Source organism: Thunnus albacares, chromosome 4, assembly GCF_914725855.1.
Source record: "Thunnus albacares chromosome 4, fThuAlb1.1, whole genome shotgun sequence".
Lineage (NCBI taxonomy): Eukaryota > Metazoa > Chordata > Actinopteri > Scombriformes > Scombridae > Thunnus > Thunnus albacares.
Window position 1 is genome coordinate 22,120,117 of NC_058109.1, and position 20,935 is coordinate 22,141,051.

A 20,935-nucleotide genomic window follows, 5' to 3' on the forward strand; every position below is an offset into this window, starting at 1 on the left:
GTTACTGCTAAAGGAAAGGTCAAATGGACAGAGATCCTCTGAGGAGTCTGAAAGTGTTCAGCAATTTCCATAGAAATCTGCTCATTAGATTTTGATATATGGTAAGTGGAAACTGTGGCCTAAGGAGGGCCACAGAGGAAAAGTTAAGAGGTCACTACAATTTGTACAGTTCATCCTCTGGGTACCATGAATATGCACAACAAATTTAATGGCAATGCAGCCATTAGATATCTTAGTATCTTTGTAGGACCTTTGCATATGGACCAAAGGGCTTTTTAGATAATGAACAGATGATCAGTACTGTCACTAGTGGGGCAAAAATGGAAAATAGTGCCTAAGGGAACTACAAGGACATGGCGGTAAGACTCACGACAGTCTTTCTCATCCTCTCCCTCTCCACAGTTGTCTTGTCCATTGCAACGGAAGATGCCAGGGATGCAGCGACTGGGGTGGCTACATTTAAACTGACTGGGCAGGCACACATGGATGTCTGGATACAGAAGACAACAAACAGTGGGTGACAAAGGGTTTAGATTAGTGCAGGTAGAAATACATAAAAATATAAAACCTTCCATAAGTATGTGTAGGAGTCTGTACCGCAATTGGCCTCATCAGAGTTATCTTGACAGTCATTGTCTCCATCACAGATGTAGGCTGGGTTGGTACAAATGCCTGTGCCACATTGGAACTGGCCTGGTCTGCACTTGAACTCAGCTAAAGTGACAAAACACATCACATTATTAACCAGAAGGACCAAAACAATATGGTGCAACAGTAATAGTATATTATGACGATTATAGTCAGGCTGGACTCATCACTCACGGCAGTCTGCAGGTTCATCTGACCGGTCCCCACAGTCATCCTCAGTGTCACACTTCCACCAGAACGGAATGCACTTGTCATTTTTGCAAACAAACTAAAGGGACAGAAAAGAGAATGGCTTCTTTTTAGAGCTGATGATGTTTTGAAGCAGGAAAATGTCAAAAACGATAATCTCGAGACAGCACACCTGACTCGCAGTGCAGTTGGACAAGCATTGTCTGCCATCGGCTGCGAGATAAAAGTTAGTGGGGCAGGCACATTTGTAGCCCCCTCCAGGTGAGAGCAGACACAGGTTACTGCAGCCTCCGTTGTTGGTCTGGCATGGGTGTTCAGCCACTGAAGAGAAAGAAAAAAGGGAGAATTAAGGGCAGATCAGACAGAAATCAGGACGTACTTGAGGATTTAAAACACGTCATACCCTCAGGCTGGCGGTATGGGTGGTAAATGTGGACATCCATCGGTCTGTGTAAGGTGCTGATCAGCATGGTCTTGTTGACTCCCAGGGTCTTATGAGCTCTGTTGATAGACTTGGTCTCCCAGTCTGTCCAGTAAATGTACTCCTCAAACAGAGTCATCGCAAAGATGTGGGGGATATCCTGAGTCAGAACTACAGGGGTACAGGCATAAAGACACATGAGTTGGTAGCAACAACTGGAAAAGTGCACAAACATACTCCCAAGTGTTTGTCGGATAGTTACCTGTGTGTCTTTTGGTTCCGTCCAGGCTGGCAAATGCGATGTAGTCTTCCCTGGCGTCAGCCCAGTAGATGCGGTCATTAATAAAGTCCAGTGTCAGGCCATTGGGCCAAGTGATCTTGTCCTCCACGATGACACTTCTGTTGGTGCCATCCATCCCAATCCTCCCAATGTGAGGGTTGTCTCCCCAGTCTGACCAGTACAAATACCTGTCAGGGGAGTGCCGTATTAGGATTATTGCGATTGACACATCAGACCAGGGACAGACCATAGGAAGTCAAAATTTAGAAGAAAATTTTCGCTGTCAGGTCTTGGGGTTGTCTAATTAGTAATAGTAATGAGTTTCAAAGATATTGCAACATAACAAGAAAAAAGTCAGTCAGAAAAGTTAGTCTATTATAGATTTATGTAAATAAAACAAGGCAGTTTAAATTTGCATTCAATGATGTTGGTAAACTGCATCCATCTGGAAGTGTAACAAACTTCTTCCACTCCAAAAAAAAAAAAGTTCTCCTGTTCCCTGTTCAACCCACTTCTTCAAAAGTTGTGTCATGTCACTCTTACCCATAGCGTACATCCACAGCCACAGCACGTGGCTCCCTCAGGCCGCTGTTGACCAGAACTGTTCGGTACGCTCCATTCAGCTTTGACACCTCGATAGTGTCCCGTCCCTTATCACACCAGTACAGGTTTCCTCCCACCCAGTCCACTGCCAGACCGTCTGGGTTGCTGAGTGATGTGCGATGAAGAACCTGACAAATGAGCAAGCAGTATACACTTTGTGAATCTGCAACTCGCGATGAAGGATTTACTTATTTTTCCTAGGTTTTAACTGCATATACATGCAAACAAATAGGGATTAATTAATCATTTTAAATGGAAATGTTGTGTTGAAGAGGAACTGCCAAACAGGTATTATCAGCACTTTTCACTGTCCCGTTTCTTCCTTAGATAAGATGCAGACACACTGACCTGAACATCACTGCCATTGATGTGCATGCGTCGGATCATGCTGCCCTGGGTGGTCACATCTGTCCAATAAATCATCTGCTGACGATAGTCGAAGTCCAGAGCCACAGCATTGTTCAAACCCTGTCAAATAACAGAAGCTGCATCAGTCTGGGCTGGCGATAAACCCCTAGAGGATGGTTTGCAGGATTTCAAAGCACTTCAAAGGGACATACAGTATCATACTGTATCTGCAGGTCTCACCTGTTTGAGCAGCGTGTAATTGGAGCCATCCAAGTTGAGCTTCCGCAGGTAGTAGCGGTTGGCAAAGATCAAGAAGGGTTCCTCATCTGCATGAAGAGAGACAGCATGAAGTATTACTGCATCGTGGATTTACTTTAAACACTTGCCTGACTGTTATTAATCTGTCATGTTTCTTACCAGAGGTGGATTTGCATATGGTGGGGTTGTCAGGGCTAAGCTGGAAACCCTCCACACACAGACAGTGGAAGCTGCCGTGTGTATTAATGCAACGCTGCGTGCAGGGATAGGTGGTTGTGCACTCATCTATGTCGACACACGTCTTCCCATCATCCTTCAGACGGAAGCCAGAGTTGCATCTGCACTGTGAGGAGGCAAAGTACGGAGCAGGTAAAGCGACGGTGCACGCTGCTTATTTTACACATCCATCACTAGAGAACTCAAGTCAAAATTTCAAGGTGTTGACTTACTTTGAAGCCTATTTTAAGGTCCTCACAGAGCTGAGAGCAGCCACTCAGTTTGCTGTTCAGGCACTCGTTAACAAAGCAGTTCAGCTCGTCGGAGCCGTCGCCACAGTCGTCCTTATGGTCACAAAGAAGCGTCTCATTGACACAGTTTCCATTATTGCAGGCATATGCTGTGTCGTTGCATTTCTTCTCTATTTCATGTGAAAGAAAAGAAATGAAAAAAGGAACAAATAAAGATAAAATGTGAGAAAGTGAGGCTGATACTGTTGTGAGTGCTTTCCAGTTACCAAAAAGAAAATCATATTCTATAATCACAAGTAATATTAATTTTTATGCTTTGTATGCACTTTTAGATGCCTTGTCTATATACTCAATCCAGCATGCTTGCTTTCTGTGCTGTTGTGCTGCTGTGTTATATGTTTGCTGTTTGTCTTACTGTATATATATATATTTTAACTGTAACTTAACATACTCAACAGTTGAACATAAGATTTTTAAGTTGGCTCAAAAAAAAATAGCAAAACTATTTGCACATATACTACATTAATGCCAATAAACCACTATTATGTACGCTAGGCAAGGTATTATACTGTATGTAGCTAAAGTGTTGCTGTAGTGGCTGTGTGAATATAACCTGGGCCAGTGCAGCGTGGGTTCTTAGGGGCCTCGTCCGAGTGGTCGTGGCAGTCAAAGTCTCCATCACACTCCCATGAATTCTGGATGAGGCAGCGTCCATTAGCGCAGCGGAACTCGTTGGTTCCACATGTAGGATATTCTGCGGTTAAAAAAAAAAAAAAAAAAAACAGCACGGAGGTGACGGAGAGTCGAACTCATTGTTAAAAGCAAGAGCAAGGACAGACCTTTTACAAGAGGTCATGGGTCCACTCACCACACTCCTGGGACTCATCTGAGCCATCACTGCAGTCGTTGTCATGGTCACACACAAAGTGCTTGGGGATACACTGTCGGTTCTGGCACATGAACTCATTGCTGCTGCACGTGTTGTTAAAGACTGAGACATAAAAAATATTTGGAGAATGAATGAGTGAAAATGTGCTTGTACAAGTTTAGTATAGATTTATGCCACTCTGGGTTATTAAAATGTTTTTCTTTTGACCAGCCTGCACTCACCACAGCCGGCTTTGACACTCTCATCAGCCCCATCAGGACAGTCTTTGTCACCATCACACTTCCAGCGCTGAGGGATACACATATGGGATCCAGGACACTGGAACGCCTCGGGACTGCAGGTTTTTGTTTCTGTGATGGAAAGAGGTTATTGAAGGCGGTTTTCATTACCCTTTATTTGTGGATTTGTGAACATGCAGTTAACTCCAAAAACAATCAGATGATTATATTTTTGGAATGTTTCAGAGCCAATGGGAACTGTTAAATACACAAATATCCAGAAATGGAGGGATTTCTCTAAATTTGAGAGTTTAATTCACGCACATTTGCTTTATAAAGGTAACTTAAACAGTTAAAAAGAGCACAGAACCAAACACTTCTGTGAAAATACTTTTGCTGCTAGATATGTTAGTGCTAACTGTTTTTGCATTTGTATTCACTAAATGTTTGTGCCCAACACTCACTGCACTTGCTGTCCTCATCACTGCTGTCACCACAGTCGTCGGCTCCGTCACACACCCAGCGGTTGGGAATGCAGCGGTGGTTCCCACACTCAAACTGGGAGGCTGAGCAGAATTTATCTAAAAGGACCAGAAAGAATGTATTAAGTGCAAAATATAAGCACCAAAACCAAGTAATGGTCTGTTGCATTTCAGCTCGTTTAGCTTTGAATATCTGGACTCACCACAGTGAGCCTCGTCTGCGCCATTCTCACAGTCATTCTCCTTATCACATGTCCAGCTCATTGGGATACAACGTCCACTAGGACAGGCAAAGAAGGGGGTTGGACACTTTGTTCTCCCGCTCCCTGGCAGGGTACAGACAATGGGCAGGTTAAAGAAGAAAACATCAGAAGAATTACAGTAAGCCAGCATAAAGAGAGAATGAGAAAATTTAATTTACATTTCTATGTTTTTCAAGCAGAATTCCCTCCAAAACCACAATTTAATGGATGAAAACATTAATTGTTTTTGTCTCTTCCATTTGGAATAATCCAAATTGAACTTCTTGCTTTAATCCATCTGCGGAAAATTACTTTTTTTCCTAGAACATCACCTGCACATTTGAAAACATATCTGTATCTTAGAGGTCGTTAAAAATACCTGGGCAATTTCTTTCATCGGAGAAGTCTCCACAGTCATTCGCTCCATCACATTGCCACGAAGGAGCAAAGCAGAGTGTGGTGAACTCGCACTTCTGAAATGTCACTCCCTTCACTCCCAGATGGAAGTAGCTGGAACAGTCCGTGGCAGCTTAACAAAGAGAGCAGCACTACTTTATTATCATAGCCTGGGAGAAAGTCTTTGCTTTTCTTATTAATTATTTTGGTTTTGGTGAATATAATCATTTTTTACTTACTGCAGTTGATCTCATCACTGGCGTCATCACAGTCTACCTTCTGGTTACACTTGCTGGAGTTGGAGATGCAGCCTCCGTCTCGGCACTGGAACTGATCGGCTGAGCACAGTGTGGCTGATACACACAAAGACGTGAGACAGTGAACACAATATAAAATATCAAAAGACAGTGGGTGGTAAAAACCTGCTTAATTAGTAAGATGGACTCACTGTTACAGAAAAGCTCATCAGAATTGTCTCCACAGTCGTCTTGTCCGTTACACCAGGAGCTATGCCCCACACAGCGGGCATTCACACACCGTCTGTAGCCCTTCTTACACGCACGATTGGCTGAGAACCACACAGGAAACAATATGGAATCAAATTACAAATGTCAACAACAAGAGTAGGACTGAAATGGTTTTGACTACCTTTTATACTCACCGCAGTACGACTGCTTCTCATCAGACTTGTCCTTGCAGTGGGCCATGCCATCACAAGTCAGGGTGTAGTTAACGCAGTCTCCGTTTCCGCACTCAAACTCATCAATGTTGTTACATGTAGTGTTCACAGCTGAGAGAGAGAAACAATTTGTTCATTCAAATCTATTAAAAGCTTGATGTCTGCCTCGACCTATTAATTTCATTACATTAAGCTCAGGAGAAAAGAAAACTTCTGCAAAATGTATTTTTAAATTATGAAATAACCTTTTTTAATCAGTATATGGTATCAACTCTTTTAAAGCCAGATGAGAAGAAGACTTGATTCCTATTCTTGTATTACCTATGCAGGTGTTGTCTTCCAAAAGCTTCCTGTCACCACGACAACTGCAGTTGACCCTTCCCTCAGAGGTCAGCAGACACAGGTCCTGGCATCCTCCGTTGTTAACACGGCACAGAGAGAACTCACCTATGTAGAGATGAGGCACATTAGGGAAAATTAGCCACACAAACCTGCACATACAGTATCAACACGCCTGAGTGAGCCCACTAAGACTACACATCCAACCCCCGACACACAAGCAAACACATGTGCATCCACATCGGCAGGCAGATATGTCTGCTGAAGGCATAATTCAATGTGACTCCATCTAAATGGAATTTGCAGCTATTACTGCAGGCTTGTATGGTTGCTGTGGGTGCTGGAGCCCAACTGAATGAAACAACTTGTCAGAGACAATAGCTGACAATATGGTAGAGAAAAAAAGTGAGGCTGCATTGATTTCAAAGGGTACAGACAATAGGAGGTGTAGAAAAAGATGAATTGGAGAAAGAGGTGCAGAGTATGGTTAAAAGTGAAGAACAGCAATTGTGTCTATAACTCATCTGCTGCTGTGTCAGACTCCCAGATTACTGCTGTCCCCTCATTAACTGCTGTGCTAAGGCAGAAAAGCATTTTTTGTTCACATATTTTTGTCTGTTTCTGTTTTTCGTACAGCTATTTGTTACATTTGTAATGTCCTCACTTTTTCAATTTAGAAAATTTACTGAATGACAACATATATTTATACAGGATCGAAAATTGCACTATGATAAAGCATTTTATCCATATCACCCAAACACATTATGTACTCAAAACACTTTGTGTCACAGTGTCGCTTAAAAGAATAGTAGTAAGAAATCACACACACACACACAAACAAATACTTGGATCCCTCATTCTGTGTAAAAACTCACAGCTGTTGGTGTCGTTGGCCACCGCGACGATGCCCATTGGCTGCTGGGGGATGTCAGCACGCAGCACCTTCATGTCTCCTCCTGTGTATTTGTCAGCCCGAAGCACAGCCCTCCTCACCCAGTCAGTCCAGAAGATGTAGTCTCCATACACAGCCAGGCCAAATGGATGGACCGGCTCATTCTTCAACACCACCTGCAGGGGGAAGCACAACCATAGTCATGACCTCACACATCTAGGAAATTTCAGCCTTGCAACAAACTGACTATTAGGAAGTAATACATACAGATGATATACACTGTGTGTGTATCGTGTGTGTGTGTCACTCACGTAGCGGCGACTGCCGTCATATTCGCAGCGCTCTATCTTGTCAAGTGTGGCATCAGAGAAGTAAAGTTTTTCAGCACGGTGGTCTATGGCCAGGCCATTAGGGGTTCGGATGTCAGTGCCAATGATCACAAGGACATTGGCACCAGTGAGTGTGGCACGCATGATACTGGGAGACTGCTCGTTCCAGTTGGTCCAGAACATTAGGCTGCAGGAAAAAGTAAAAATCAGTGTATGTGGGAAATACTTTCACATAAACGAGGAACAATATTTTGTTCAAATAGGTATAATATGGATATGTGATATGATAATCATTCTAACCTCTGACACTCATCAAGGACAAAGGCTCTGGGGTGGTCATCTCCTGACATGGTGACCACAGTGTGCCGGTCAGCAGCACCCCAGCGGTTCTGATCCACAGTGTGGCGGGTGATGGTCGAGGTAGTGTAGCTGGTCCAGTACAGCATATCCCAGCCCCTGTGGTACGCCAAACCCTCCACTGAGCCCACATCTGAAAAAAAACATAGGAATGGACAGAAGAGGGGAAAGAATTATAGAGATAAACAGAGACAAGTGGAAAAGGGAAAGGATACAGGGCAGAGAGAAATTGAATCAGAAAGAAGGAGAAGACGGAAGAGAGAAGAGAGGAAGGAAAAGAACCACGTCAATCCCAGAGCTATGTTAAAAGGCAACAGTGTGGACTGTCTGGCAGCAGCTCAGTGCTGGCAGTCTGCTGTGTGGCAGCACAGAGTCGTGGCTATGGACATGACAGCTTGGTATTAATGACCAAGAACACTGTGTGATTCAAGGCTTTTATCCAACAAATAGCTCACTAAAAAGGTCACAATAACAGTTACCGGCTAGCGTATTACTTTCCATTGCAATACCTCATCAACAGATGAGGAGTAAAATGTCACTTTTCTGCTCCAAAGCCTTGAAATGAGTAAGAGATTGAACCTGTGAGTTCCCATGCCTGAACAGAGGCCAGAGGACAGACAAGAGTCAGCCAAGATGGAGGAACACAAAGTTCCGTAGCGGCAAATAGAGAACAGCTGTTCTGCTGCTGAGAAACAATACATGCACACACATATACTGTATGTGTACTTCAGGAAGAGCCAGTTTGAGAGCAACCACATGTCAGATGATGCCAAATAAGTGGTAATAGTTGCCTTTCTGTTACTTACTGCAATGGAATATTGATTGCAGCTGCCTTTTCCAATGCTGGATATGGCTTCACACCATGAGTGAGGTTCACCACCAGGTGGGACACTTAACACCACACCTCAATATCTCGCCATGGACAAGAATCAACATTTTGTCTGCCCCATGCTATGAGATTCTGAATACAGCAAAGCAACTGGGCATGCAATGCAAAAAACAACTACCCCTGCTTTTTGCACTCATAAATCAATGCCCTAAAAATCGATGAGGACCAACATGAAATCCATTCACCCCTGTTTCCTCTTTTTTTAGAGCTGTTAATGAATTGTAAATCTCTAGCCTACAGCGCCCTTGACTCAAATTCTTGCTTCCCACTTCTGTTTATCTTCACATTTTTGTTGATCTAAGCCAATCTGGGTCGCTGTACATTTTCGCTTGTTTACAGTAATAGTGATGAGTTGAATTTATAGCTCTCAGGCTCAGCTGGTTGTACTGACACTGATAGTTTTTTATTGCACTTATCTGCAGTAGGTGTGATTGCAGCTGAGTGTTTGCTACCACACCGGCAGTCAATAATTACCCTGATTTCTGAAAGCAAACACTATTTCACTCTATATCTCTTTGTGTGTATACTATGTCTGTGTATGTTCTGAATATGTGTGCGCAGAGATAACGTCTTTACAAAATGTACAGATAAATTCAGAAAATGAACAAAAACAATGGACCCTGGGAAAAACTATGTCTGGCCTTACAAGGCCCTCCCACAGAGAGCCAGCCAACCCATCTCTGTCATGCTCTCTGATAATCAGTCCAGAGTTCACCTGCCGTTTACTCGCTCTCACTGTCGAGCTATTCGCCTCTCTTTTCCTCCTCTGCTACCATTCCATTTCTCAAGAGATCCCTTCCTCGGAGGCAGAACTGAGGCTGATTGTGGATTGCTGAGCACGGGCCTGATTGAGATGTCATGTGGATAAGCTGCTTGCTCTGAGGTGACAGGAAATCACACAATCTACAGCATTTAACTCCCAACACTCGGATGCCCTTAACAGGAATTCAGGGGGAAGGATGAAAACCTCAGCAGCTAAGAAACCGGCGGTGTCTTGACTTCAAAGGAGGGGTTGGATGTTATTTCATTCCCTCTACCGCCCCCAGTCAATCAAAGGTGGAGCTGATTGCAACAACTGGAATGGATTGATTCACATACAGAACATGGGAAGCAGCTTTAACATCTATGAGATTGCTCATTCACTGGATGCATCTTATGGGACAATTTTTAGGAGGTAATGTCATTTCCACAGTGTCAGAATGGGCATGAATATATGTAATGTATGTATTTAACATCAATCTTCATTTCTTAGTGGTGAATTTTCTCATCGAAGTTCAGGAAACTGGAAGGTGGAAGTTGTAAATTTGCATGATGTTATTTCTAAGTAAAGTTCCGCTGACTCACAGTGTGACTAATCATTCCCACACAATGTATTATCAGTAGTTTTATGACCGGCATAAGTATGTTGACCCATCCACTAACTGTGTGTTAACAGTGGCAATATGACTGGAAGACACCTCCATTACTGAGGACAGGAAAATGCAGCTGTTTAACTCTACAGGTGAAGAGGATCTGCCAGCGAACAGCAGTGACACTTGGGTGGGTAATGTGGAGCAGGTCCTTGTCCCAATATTAGATATACTGATTCTGGTGTTTGGGGTGGGGGGGCACACCATGGTGATGGTGATCCTGTGTGGGAGGCAGAGGAGAGGGCCTCCCCAAAGCTCAATGACAGGCACAGGTACAGACGTCCTCCTGCTGGCTCTGAGCTCTGCAGACCTTCTGTTGCTCTCCATGCTTCCCTTCCACACTGTCGCCATCGCCATGCAGCAATGGCCATTTGGGAACATCATGTGTCGTCTGGTGGGCTTCTTGGGATCGGCCTGTTCTTCGGCTAGCATCTTCACACTCGCCACGCTGGCTGTGTCGCGCTATCTGACTGTGGTGAAGCCTGCCAGAGCTTACAGCCTCCTCTCTCATCGCCGGGTCTCTATAACTGCTGCGCTGCTCTGGGTCCCCGCCTGCTGCCTGGCGACTCCCCAGCTGGTTTTTCGCTCTGTGGGAATCCCACGCAGCACCCCTGATGGCCTCACTTGCTTCGCTTTCCTGTCCCACAGAGACCAGCTGATCTATGGATTGTTTCACTTCCTCATGGCCTTCTTGCTTCCACTGGTCACCATTGCGGTGGCATACGGCAGCATCTACATGTTCCTGTGGCGGAGACGGCAAGCTGGCAGGGCCCCTCAAGTAGAGCACCACCAGAGCAAGGTGACCCTGACATCCGCCATGCTGGTGCTGGCTTTCACCCTGTGCTGGCTACCGTCCTACGGCCTGACACTGGCCTTACTGGTGGATGAAAGGTCAGGGGCCACTGGCACTTCACCACGTTACGGCCCCTTCAGTGTGTTTGCACGGTTCATGGCCTCCTCCTCTACAGTGATCAACCCCATCCTCTATGTGCTCATGTCCGAAAAGTTCAGACAGGACCTACTGGGGCTGTTCAAGAGGGGAGGGCAAAGAGCCAGTGGGACTGCCTGACAGTATTAGTATCAGCACCTTTCCTGATGTAACTGACCACCTGACACACAACCACTGAACAAATCCTGACTACTGAGAATTAGAATGAAACAATTACAGAAAGACTCATATGAAAGAAATGGACACTACCATTACCCTCATGAGGAAAGACTACTTCACAAGGCAAAACAACAGCGTACTTCACTCAAAGACAAGACATTACCTCTTAAAAACATTCACTTTGTTAGTCTGAAGATGAAACGGTTTGCCCTGGGAGGTGCTGCTCTACAGGGACAGTAGAACAAACAATCCTGGATCATGTACTCCTTGTAAAAACAGATTAAAGAAAAGGCACTTTGGTAAAACATTAACGGTGCACTCGTGTTTTGTTGTGCTGAGATAAGGTGAATGAAGGTCTATCTGTCTTGCTGGGCCTGTTTATATTCTTATACACTGTGTTCTCAAAGCACAGATAAAAAAAAAAGATCTTTTGTTTTGTTTCTAGTTTGACTTCAACTTCAGAAAAAAAGCTTCCTAGTTCTGTTTTGGCGAACTCCAGCGGTTTTCCTCTCCAGGAAGACATATCACTCGGTGATGGTGGGGGGGTTTTGATGTTTACAACTAAGTCTTTTTGTTATTGTTTAGAAACCAGAAATGACAAATCACAGGCCACATATCAGTTACGGGAGGGAGGAATACACTGTAGATAAAGTGGGAAATAAACTGTGTGGAAGTTGATTTTTAAAGAAAAAGAGAATGTGAAGAAATGGTTTACACAAACCTAAGATGTGGGAATACTCACTCTCTACCACGGTCTTGCGGTCAGAACCATCATCACTGATCTGCTGGATGTTGCCAAAGTGGATATCGCTGAAGAAGATACGGTTAGCCCCCTTCCCTCCCCCTCCTCGGTAATCAAAAGTGAGTGCAATGACATTCTTCATGTGGTCAGGGTCCTCAAACGGCTTTATGGGGGCATTCAGGTTGTTTTCATCTGACAGGTGGACGCTCTTTAGTATAGTGCGCTCTGAGTAGAGCAGGTAGCCATCATAGTCACGGCAGCTGCATCCATCTTCAGCCAGCATGCCATGGGCACAGGCACATGTACGCTGATCGTTGCCACGGTAAAGACAAAGCTGCTGGCAGCCACCATTGTTGACTTTGCACACATTTGTTCCTGCACACAGACATTACAACCACAAAGAGATCATTATCTACAATTTCCAACATCAAATTGAAATAATTTCTAAATTAAAATCTACATTAAAAAGTATTTACTTTACAACTAATTTCAAAAAATACAAATATTTTGAACAATGCTCAATTTTTGCATGAAAATCAGACTTTTTATAATAAACCCCTCAGTGCTTACCTTGCTGTCTGGCCCTGTTGAAGACCTTGATGTCTTTGAGCTGCACCCCAATACCAGTCCTCAGAGACACAGAGTCTGTGGCATTGTCTTTACTTCCTCTCTTTATAGAGCCATTGGCATGCGTCCTGCATGAAAGTAGATAGACAGCATTAAACAGAGGCTGAAGCTAGCAAATAAGAAAAATATTAAGCCAGTGGCTGAATATCACTCATAAATAATCCTAAAATAATCCTCCTGAGGGAGGAGGTATATCTGACCTGTCACTCCAGTAGATGTAGCTCTCAAACACAGACACAGAGAACATGTCCATGTTGTTGTTGGCCAGCACCACTTCTCTATTCTCTCCTGTCTCTAGGTTGATGCGCTCAATCTTGTCCGTCCTGGCATCACACCAGTACAGCAAACCATCCTACATGCACACAGACAGCAATGTTTTCAATGTTGTTGTGACACAGGGTCCACTTTCAGCACGGGATCATTGTGATATACATGCATGAAAGGTTTGTGTTACTGTACCTCATAGTCAATGGAGATACCGTTGGGCCAGCTGATACTGACATTGACCAGGACAGCCCTCTGAGAGCCATCCAGACGAGACCGTTCAATACGGGGATACTGGCCCCACTCTGTCCAGAACAGGTAGCTACAAACACAGATATCACTTCTTCAGTAATCAATAATGAGAGGAATTACAACAGAAGCTGCAGTAATAATTGGAACTAGACCCATTGTTGTTTCATCTCACCCTTTCTCAGGGTGAACAGTGATGGCACGAGGTTTGTCCAAGCCCTGGGAGATCACCACATAGCGGAAGGAGCCATTCAGTCTGGCCACCTCGATCACATCAAAGCCTTGGTCCGTCCAGTAGATGTTTCCTGTGGAGGACAAAATAGAACCAATCATGCTCTGGCAGCTCCTGAGCACACGCTGAACTGTATTATGAACTGCTTTTTGACAATAAATTGGTGAAACAGAGACAAGATGGAGCAGAAATTAGAAGGAATGACAATGGAAGAGGCAGATAAGGGTCACCTTTGGCCATCCGGAACTCACATGATGTTAATTATTTTACACTGTTCACGCCTTTTTTTCTCTATCAGTCTCCACGTGTCTCGGTTATTAACTCTATTGCTTTAAATTCACGTCTCTACAGGTCATCAGTATGTTTAATTGATAATGTTTGAATTCCAAGACTGTGGGCTATGTTTTGTCTGAGGTCTCTCTCACCTGCTATCCAGTCAACAGCTATGCCCTCTACCCTGCCGATGCCATTGGTGACCACGTCCTCTCTCCAGGTCTGATCTCTCTTGGCCCTGCTGATGGTGCTCAGGCCCATGTCCACCCAGTAGATAGTGTCATTGTCTGGGAAAACGAGTGATACATATTAAAGTTGGACAGAATTTTTCATACACACACACACACACACACACACACACACACACACCATATAGTGGTGAATTAAGCTAATGTGTTGTAAGAAGTCTTACCAGCATGGAAATCTATGCCCACAGCCAAGGAGGTGCCTGACACTGGTACGAGGGCATCAGACTTGTCTAATGGATCCAAAGGAATACCACGTATACCCTCATGCACAGAGTACAGGAGGAAAGAGCCAACACCTGCAGCAAACAAATCCAAGTTTTGACCCTTTAAAAAGTTTGTTCTGCATCACACTGTTATTACTTTAATGAATTTCATCAATCCATATTTGTATGAATGAAGAATATTTATATTCATAAATGTGCCGTACCCTCACAGGACTGCTGCCCTCTGCGTAGGCTGTATCCTGCAGTGCACATGCAGGCTCTGGTGGTCGGGGAGGTGGGGAGACACAGCTGGGAACAGTCTCCATTGTTATTACTGCAGAGATTGGTGCCTGGAAACACAAAAGCATGAGAACAAATACACAAAACAAATCAAAAAGGAGTTAAGGCTGATTTATGGTGGGTCGCTCGACACTTCTGATAATTGTCGCTCAAAAGAAATTGAAGAGTCATACAATGAGAGTAACACTTTTTTCTGTCGAAAATAAGTCATTTCTGTTGAGCGACACTCATCAAATGTGTCAAGCGACCTACCATAAATCAGCCTTAAGGGAGATATAAACAGATGTGCTCTAGATTAGGTAAACGGGCTACATGCTGCAAGCAAAACAGATCTTAAATGAGACATATTTTCCTCCCATTTTTTTGCCAAGCAATTTAACCCAAACAAATGCTCTAAAAGCTCAGAAAAAAAAAGATTCCTTGTGGCAGCACCTTTCTGCACAGTTTCATTGTAGATTTTCATGTGCATCATGGGGGACGTGCTGTTCCTCAGGACTTTCCAGTTGCCACCATCCTTCTTGTCACAGGTGCCTATCTGGTCAGTTCCTTGGTCTGCCCACCACAACTTGTCTCCTAAGGGACACAACGCACAACAGGATGGTCAACCTAAACTCCACTCAATTCAGGAAAAAAATCATCACCAGCTGGCGTGAACATTTTCTGGAGACCTACCCATGATAGCCAGAGCGGTAGCCTTGGTCAGCTTGCCTTTGACGCCCTCAAGTACCTCCAGTCCAGAGCCATCCAGCTTGCAGCGGTTGATGGTGCTGTTTCCTGAGCTGATCCAGTAAAGCTGCTCGGTGTCAAAGTCAATGGAAAGACCTGGACCACAAAAAAAGAGAGCGCTTAAGTGTAATGACCTGCCCTGTCACTAGGGTGTGCTGTCTCTCATGCAGTCACACAAAGAGGCGCAGTAAATTACTGACCGACGGGGCCTTTCTGGTTGGTAAATAGTACACTGCGGTTGCTGCCATCTGTGTTGGCCATACTGATGTTGTCCCCATCTGTCCAGTAGAGCTTCCTGAGGGAGGCAAGCAGAGAGAATCAACAAAGCTACAGCATGCCTCAGCAAGAAGGGCCGAGATTTGAACAAACTTTAATTCATTTTCAGCACAGCACGATTTCGCCTCTCAAGCCTGGCAACACAAACCTCATTGCTCACTGTGCAGCAAAACTGGAGGAGCTTTCTATTATGTGAAGAAATCAATTTGTCATCCTGAACTTTCTGCACCATCAATGAAAAGTAATCTCATGATATTCATCTATAAAGCTCTACTGACAAGCTTTGCAATCGACCTCACATCTCTTATCTCATATAAATTACACGGTTCACATTCTAATAATTACTCAACCCTAGATATCCCATATGTACACACTAAAGTTGGCATGATTGTATTCAGGTACTATGCACCTTTTAAATTGAATGAACTGCATACAGTACTCAGGCTAGATTATTCATTATTCCCACTTTGGAGATTTTAAATCCATATTATCTGATGTCTCTTAGGGCTTATTTCTGTCACTGGATTGTTGGTCGTCTGGCTTAAGATTTGTTTATCTGTGGTTCGTATGGCGGTTAGATTTCTGTTCTCAAGTCTCTCTTTAAAAAGAGATCTTGTTTTCAATAAGATGACAAAATACAGTGTGTAGTATCTGTTACTGATACCAAACTGTATGGGACTTTAATTGCAATGTTTTTAAAATCTTTTTCAAATAAGGTCCAATGAAGTTCAGCAGTATGCGCAGATGCTGATGGGGTTGGGTGAAGCAGAAATAAAGTTGAGCTGGCAAACTGGATAGTAAAGACCCACAGAAAATCTGAAATTCAGCATCTGAAAAAGGTCCTCTCTGACTCATCATCCCATCAACCCTCACTCTCTCACACTGCACACACTCACATAAACACCTCTCTTTTGTTTGCTCTTCAATGAAAACACGCACAAAGAGAATATAGGATGATGTGATTGTGCGTTGGTGTGTTTAGACTGTGTGTAGTCTTTAGGTGCCTCTCAAATTCTCTTAAATTGCATCCACATTGCCCTCACTTGCGTCTTAGTCCCTCCTACCAAGGAAGCATGGAGAGACACAAGGAAACCACACAAGGAGAGAGGAAACAAGGAAATATGCTTTTAGAGAAATGAGACGTCCTTTCCTCAGAAGCGTCATGCAAAGAAACGTCTGTTTCTAATGATGGTGGTAGCTGATCACAGCTGGATCAACTGTCAGTCCTCTTTAACAGCTGTAGCAACTTTTGATGGAGTTCAGGTCTGCTCACATGTGCACTGTGCTGACACTAATAAGGACACACAGTTATCATTGCCAGAGCAGCAGTGTTTTCTCTCTGCAGCCTGTTTCCTATTTAACAAACACCTGAATATGAATAAAAACCTGCATTCTGTATTTATACTGTTCCTGTGTCCTGCTCCAAGGCACATGAACCATTTCTACCAGCAGAATGCATTTATATTATTTATATGTGACTGTATTTATTGATACTCTGATTATGAATTCATTATTTCTTTAACTCAGAATACGATTAGGGTGTCTTTTGAACACTGGAAATGATCTATTAGTGTATTAGTGTTTCAAGGAAAATGGAAAACGTGTACAGTGACTCATAACAAACTCGACGCTCAGGGATTTTCAGCCTCATGTGACTGATAAATGATGTAAAATATAAATATGTTTAAAATGTGTTTCTTGCGGACAGACAGACTCTTCCTGACTTTAACTGAATCCATAATAAAAGTTAATGGGGGAAATAACAGGTCATGAAAAGAAAAATCTTTCTAATAAATGAAGAAAGTTGTTTATAGTTCTTTTGTTGTTCAGACCAACAATTAACAGAGATTTTTAACAGATGGTTAAAAACTCAGTTATGTTGATGATGTGTCATATTCAGTCTGATCGGCTACAGCATCCAATCAATAACTAATATCCACTAAGGAGGTGTGTTGGCTAGTAAAAGAGGCTGCTCTCGTGTATCCTCGCTCATGGCTCCTCAGAGATCCCTCCTAGCTCCTCAATCCTCGCTCGAGCAGAAATAAGCGCTTTGGGATGGTCTTCATGATGGCGCACTGGAATGTTTTCCGGTTCAAGTGAGAATTGAGGAGCGAGGAAAGATCAAATAAGGGAATTGAGATCCACCTTATATTTAAAGGGTATCTATCCTCTGCCCCCATCATCCACTTCCTGTCAAATCCAACCGCTTCCATCACACCCTTCATTTGTTTGCTAACATGCCTTTAAATAAAATGTCAAGCATTTAAAACTCCCACATTTGCGTGTTTTCGCACACAAACATTTGAGTTTGTCCCTCTTCGACTCTCTTTGCCCCCCCCTCTCACTCCTGGGCATGTTCTTGGCGGTGTGTTTATGTACCAGAAAGAGGAGACAGCCTCAGCATATGGATCCAGCATCTGCTTCTCATTTTCCCCCATGCCAACAATGCTCAGATCGGAAACATTCCTCCGCTTAAGTAGACTAAGTCTTTCAAAGAGAGGAAGGAGTACACAAAAAAACACAAGAAGGCAGAGATATTTCTTAAGAAAATATCCTTCCTTCATCCACCTCAAATACTCAAAAGAACACGTATTCCTGCACAAAGCTAAATATATAAATACAGATGGTCTGTCTATGCTCTGCTGGTAAGAGGAGAGGCCAGGCACGTTTTGTTTGGGGAGCTGAGGGGGTATGGTTTCAGGAGGGGAAGGAAAAATGGACATTTGCTGAACAAGACAGAAGGCAACGAGATGTAAGATAAACATTGAACAGAAATAGCGACAAAAAGTGTCCGAGTCACTGGCTTTAAATAATTCATACAGTCTATCTGAGCGCAGGAGCTAGCTTTAAATAAAATGGAGCTAGAGAGACAAAGGTGAAAGATGACATGATGAGGGGAGAGAAACTGAAACCACCTCCTGAGTGAAGAAACAGTAAAGGCTAAAACGCACTGAAAGCAATAAATGACGTGCCTCATTTGATGCTCCTATGGCGCACTGCAGGCATCCCATTTGAAATGCCAAGACCACAGAACCAACACAGATTTGTCCTTTTGTTCTTTGTATTTATGGCTGCATTAGTTGGATGTAATGAATGAATGAAAAGGAGAAATGCAGAGGAGGAAAATGAAACTAAGAGCATCTGTTTCCACAGTAAATCATTTTTCGAGTGTTTGACGGTTATTTATTTGCGCTTTAAAACGCAACCATTTCTCTCAATCACTCTGCCGCTGCTCCCTCTCCTCGCTTGACTGTCTCTCTCTCATGCTCTCAGCTATCTTTCTCTTTTTTGGATGCAGAAAAAACAGCTTTGATCGCTGGGTCCTCATTTGACGCTCCGAAATCAAAACAAGGTCAGAGTAGGGTCGTCAAGGCAGTTTGAAGCGCCTCATAACGCTTTTGGTACGTGTTTGGCCATTTAAAACAATAGGTGTACTTCAAAATGTGTGCGTCAGAGGCTTTCATTGCATTTGGGCCTTAAAAGGTCAGCGACCATCAATACCACTACTCTGCCTGTCATCACTGACTGCAAACAGAGGGGAACCTGACAGCCAGAGAGCGTGTTTGTGTGTGTGTTTGCACTTGTGCATGTATGTCTTGTAGGTTAAAGGTGAAATCAGGAGGGTGTCTGAGAACAATTTCTGCAAGCTTCATTTTGACTAAGTGTGACAGCTTTATGGTATGTGTGTGTGTGTGTGTGTGTGTGTGTGTGAGTGAGTGAGTGTGTGTGTGTGTGTGTGTGTGTACAACCAACCCCAGAATTGGATGCAGCACTAGACAGTGTGGTTTGTCCAGGCCCTGGATGACAGCATTTTTGAAAGAGCCGTCCAGTCTGGCAACATTAATCTGTTTCTTATTGGCATCATAGCTGGTCCAGAACAGGTTCCTTGACACCCAGTCCACTGCCAGGCCGTGAGCATTGGGCAGATCTGAAAATTGATAAACATACACACAGAGCTATTTAACAATTTTCTTAGTTTTTGTGTTTAAGAACGAGAAATTCAAACGCTGAGAACTACACAGAAATCAGAAAGAGTGGGAAGAACTGCAAAAAAACACATGGAAAATGACCCTTTGCTAATCTTCTCCCCCTTAGTTACCGTCACTAGGTCAAGCTTTCAATTCTAGCACTAAAATTCATAGTGACTAGACAAAAGCAGGCTTCTCATTTTGCTGGCAGATTTAGTTAGCTGTAGTTAGCTAGCTAATTAAACGCTAACTCCCTGACCTGGTTTAAAACTTTGTCTCCAGCTGATTTTTTAATGTTTCCACTTGACTTATTTTAAAATAAAAAAACACCACCCATCAAACTCTTTGGGGTACAGAGTATCAGTCTCCCATGCACACCACTTCGGCATGTGCTTAGTTACAGTTGCTAAGCTATTGTTGGATAATCACTGTTTGGGGGAGAGGTTTAGCAAACAAAATTGTACATGCCTCTGCAAGCTAAACCACAAAAACACAACAAAAGCCCAACCAAGTTTGTACCACAAGTGTAGTCGGGGCTCATTTTTTTCTGTCTATTTCCATATAGATCTTGATATTTATAGAAAACAAAACTAGTTATGAAAATCTGAATGGAAAATGAAAATTTGAAAATGGTATATCATTCATTTATTGTTTTATAAATTAGGGGTAATCACAAGAAATCAATTGCATTACTCCTAATTTTCATAATAAAATAATACATATAATGTAAGAAATTAAGAATTTAGACTAAATCTGGTCAAAATAAACTACAAAAGGAAGACAAAACGGAAGACAATGAGCTTTAAGTATATGTAGTATATGTATACAGTATATATATTCTACTGTGTTGCCTCCGTACCAGCAGAGACCACAGTCTCAACTCCAGTTCCATTAATGAAAGCTCTCTTGATGGTCTGGGTGCGAACGTCTGACCAGTAGATTCGGTGCTCCAGAGCGTCATAGTCCACCACAGTCACATTGTCGATGTCTGGCACAGTGAAGGAGATGATGTAGTTGTAGTACGGGTTGTCGATGTCCACTCCCCGGATCTCAATCTGACGAGCGTACAGCAGGAACTGACGGGACTCTGCGGGGAGGGGAGAGAAGATGTTGACATTCATCCTTCACTGATTCTGCAGAGCTTCGGCATTCAATGAGAGTAATCAGGAGTTAAAAGAAGCTTCAAGTCAAAAGTCAAATGCATGAGTGCACACTAATGACAAGAGTTGTGGATTGGTGGTTGCAGCATGGATTGGTGCCTCTGTGCATTATTCTTGCCACTTGAACAAACAGTTAATCCAATTGCATCTTTGACTCTAATGATTATGTCTGGCTGGCTAACTCAATAGCACAGCCGTGACAGCGTAAGTGAATTCAATCCGTG

General features: G+C 43.3%; 2 protein-coding genes across 3 annotated transcripts in view; one reads left to right on the forward strand and one right to left on the reverse strand.

The window, feature by feature from the left end:
- Positions 1 to 20,935, reverse strand: part of LOC122980281 (low-density lipoprotein receptor-related protein 1-like) — a 98,997-nt gene that overhangs the window by 10,331 nt on the left and 67,731 nt on the right. For both annotated transcript variants that reach the window (XM_044348120.1, XM_044348121.1), the window contains 37 exons: positions 20,411 to 20,638; positions 19,337 to 19,511; positions 15,508 to 15,602; positions 15,254 to 15,403; positions 15,014 to 15,154; positions 14,506 to 14,631; positions 14,243 to 14,374; positions 13,983 to 14,117; positions 13,501 to 13,630; positions 13,272 to 13,398; positions 13,013 to 13,164; positions 12,756 to 12,880; positions 12,186 to 12,560; positions 7,981 to 8,170; positions 7,663 to 7,867; positions 7,335 to 7,527; positions 6,442 to 6,567; positions 6,103 to 6,231; positions 5,890 to 6,009; positions 5,681 to 5,794; positions 5,425 to 5,574; positions 5,007 to 5,129; positions 4,786 to 4,902; positions 4,325 to 4,453; positions 4,083 to 4,205; positions 3,828 to 3,968; positions 3,197 to 3,384; positions 2,907 to 3,090; positions 2,730 to 2,815; positions 2,490 to 2,609; positions 2,082 to 2,269; positions 1,521 to 1,726; positions 1,241 to 1,429; positions 1,010 to 1,158; positions 823 to 916; positions 598 to 714; positions 371 to 490 (listed from right to left, as the gene is read on the reverse strand). In XM_044348120.1, coding sequence (XP_044204055.1) covers positions 371 to 490; positions 598 to 714; positions 823 to 916; positions 1,010 to 1,158; positions 1,241 to 1,429; positions 1,521 to 1,726; positions 2,082 to 2,269; positions 2,490 to 2,609; positions 2,730 to 2,815; positions 2,907 to 3,090; positions 3,197 to 3,384; positions 3,828 to 3,968; positions 4,083 to 4,205; positions 4,325 to 4,453; positions 4,786 to 4,902; positions 5,007 to 5,129; positions 5,425 to 5,574; positions 5,681 to 5,794; positions 5,890 to 6,009; positions 6,103 to 6,231; positions 6,442 to 6,567; positions 7,335 to 7,527; positions 7,663 to 7,867; positions 7,981 to 8,170; positions 12,186 to 12,560; positions 12,756 to 12,880; positions 13,013 to 13,164; positions 13,272 to 13,398; positions 13,501 to 13,630; positions 13,983 to 14,117; positions 14,243 to 14,374; positions 14,506 to 14,631; positions 15,014 to 15,154; positions 15,254 to 15,403; positions 15,508 to 15,602; positions 19,337 to 19,511; positions 20,411 to 20,638 — 5,592 coding nt within the window. The remainder of the gene's footprint in view (positions 1 to 370; positions 491 to 597; positions 715 to 822; positions 917 to 1,009; positions 1,159 to 1,240; positions 1,430 to 1,520; positions 1,727 to 2,081; positions 2,270 to 2,489; positions 2,610 to 2,729; positions 2,816 to 2,906; positions 3,091 to 3,196; positions 3,385 to 3,827; positions 3,969 to 4,082; positions 4,206 to 4,324; positions 4,454 to 4,785; positions 4,903 to 5,006; positions 5,130 to 5,424; positions 5,575 to 5,680; positions 5,795 to 5,889; positions 6,010 to 6,102; positions 6,232 to 6,441; positions 6,568 to 7,334; positions 7,528 to 7,662; positions 7,868 to 7,980; positions 8,171 to 12,185; positions 12,561 to 12,755; positions 12,881 to 13,012; positions 13,165 to 13,271; positions 13,399 to 13,500; positions 13,631 to 13,982; positions 14,118 to 14,242; positions 14,375 to 14,505; positions 14,632 to 15,013; positions 15,155 to 15,253; positions 15,404 to 15,507; positions 15,603 to 19,336; positions 19,512 to 20,410; positions 20,639 to 20,935) is intronic.
- On the forward strand, positions 9,615 to 11,750 carry LOC122980283 (delta-type opioid receptor). The gene is made up of 2 exons (XM_044348123.1): positions 9,615 to 10,100; positions 10,362 to 11,750. Exon 2 carries the CDS (start codon positions 10,406 to 10,408, stop codon positions 11,402 to 11,404), a length of 999 nt encoding a protein of 332 aa, XP_044204058.1. The 5' UTR covers positions 9,615 to 10,100; positions 10,362 to 10,405; the 3' UTR covers positions 11,405 to 11,750.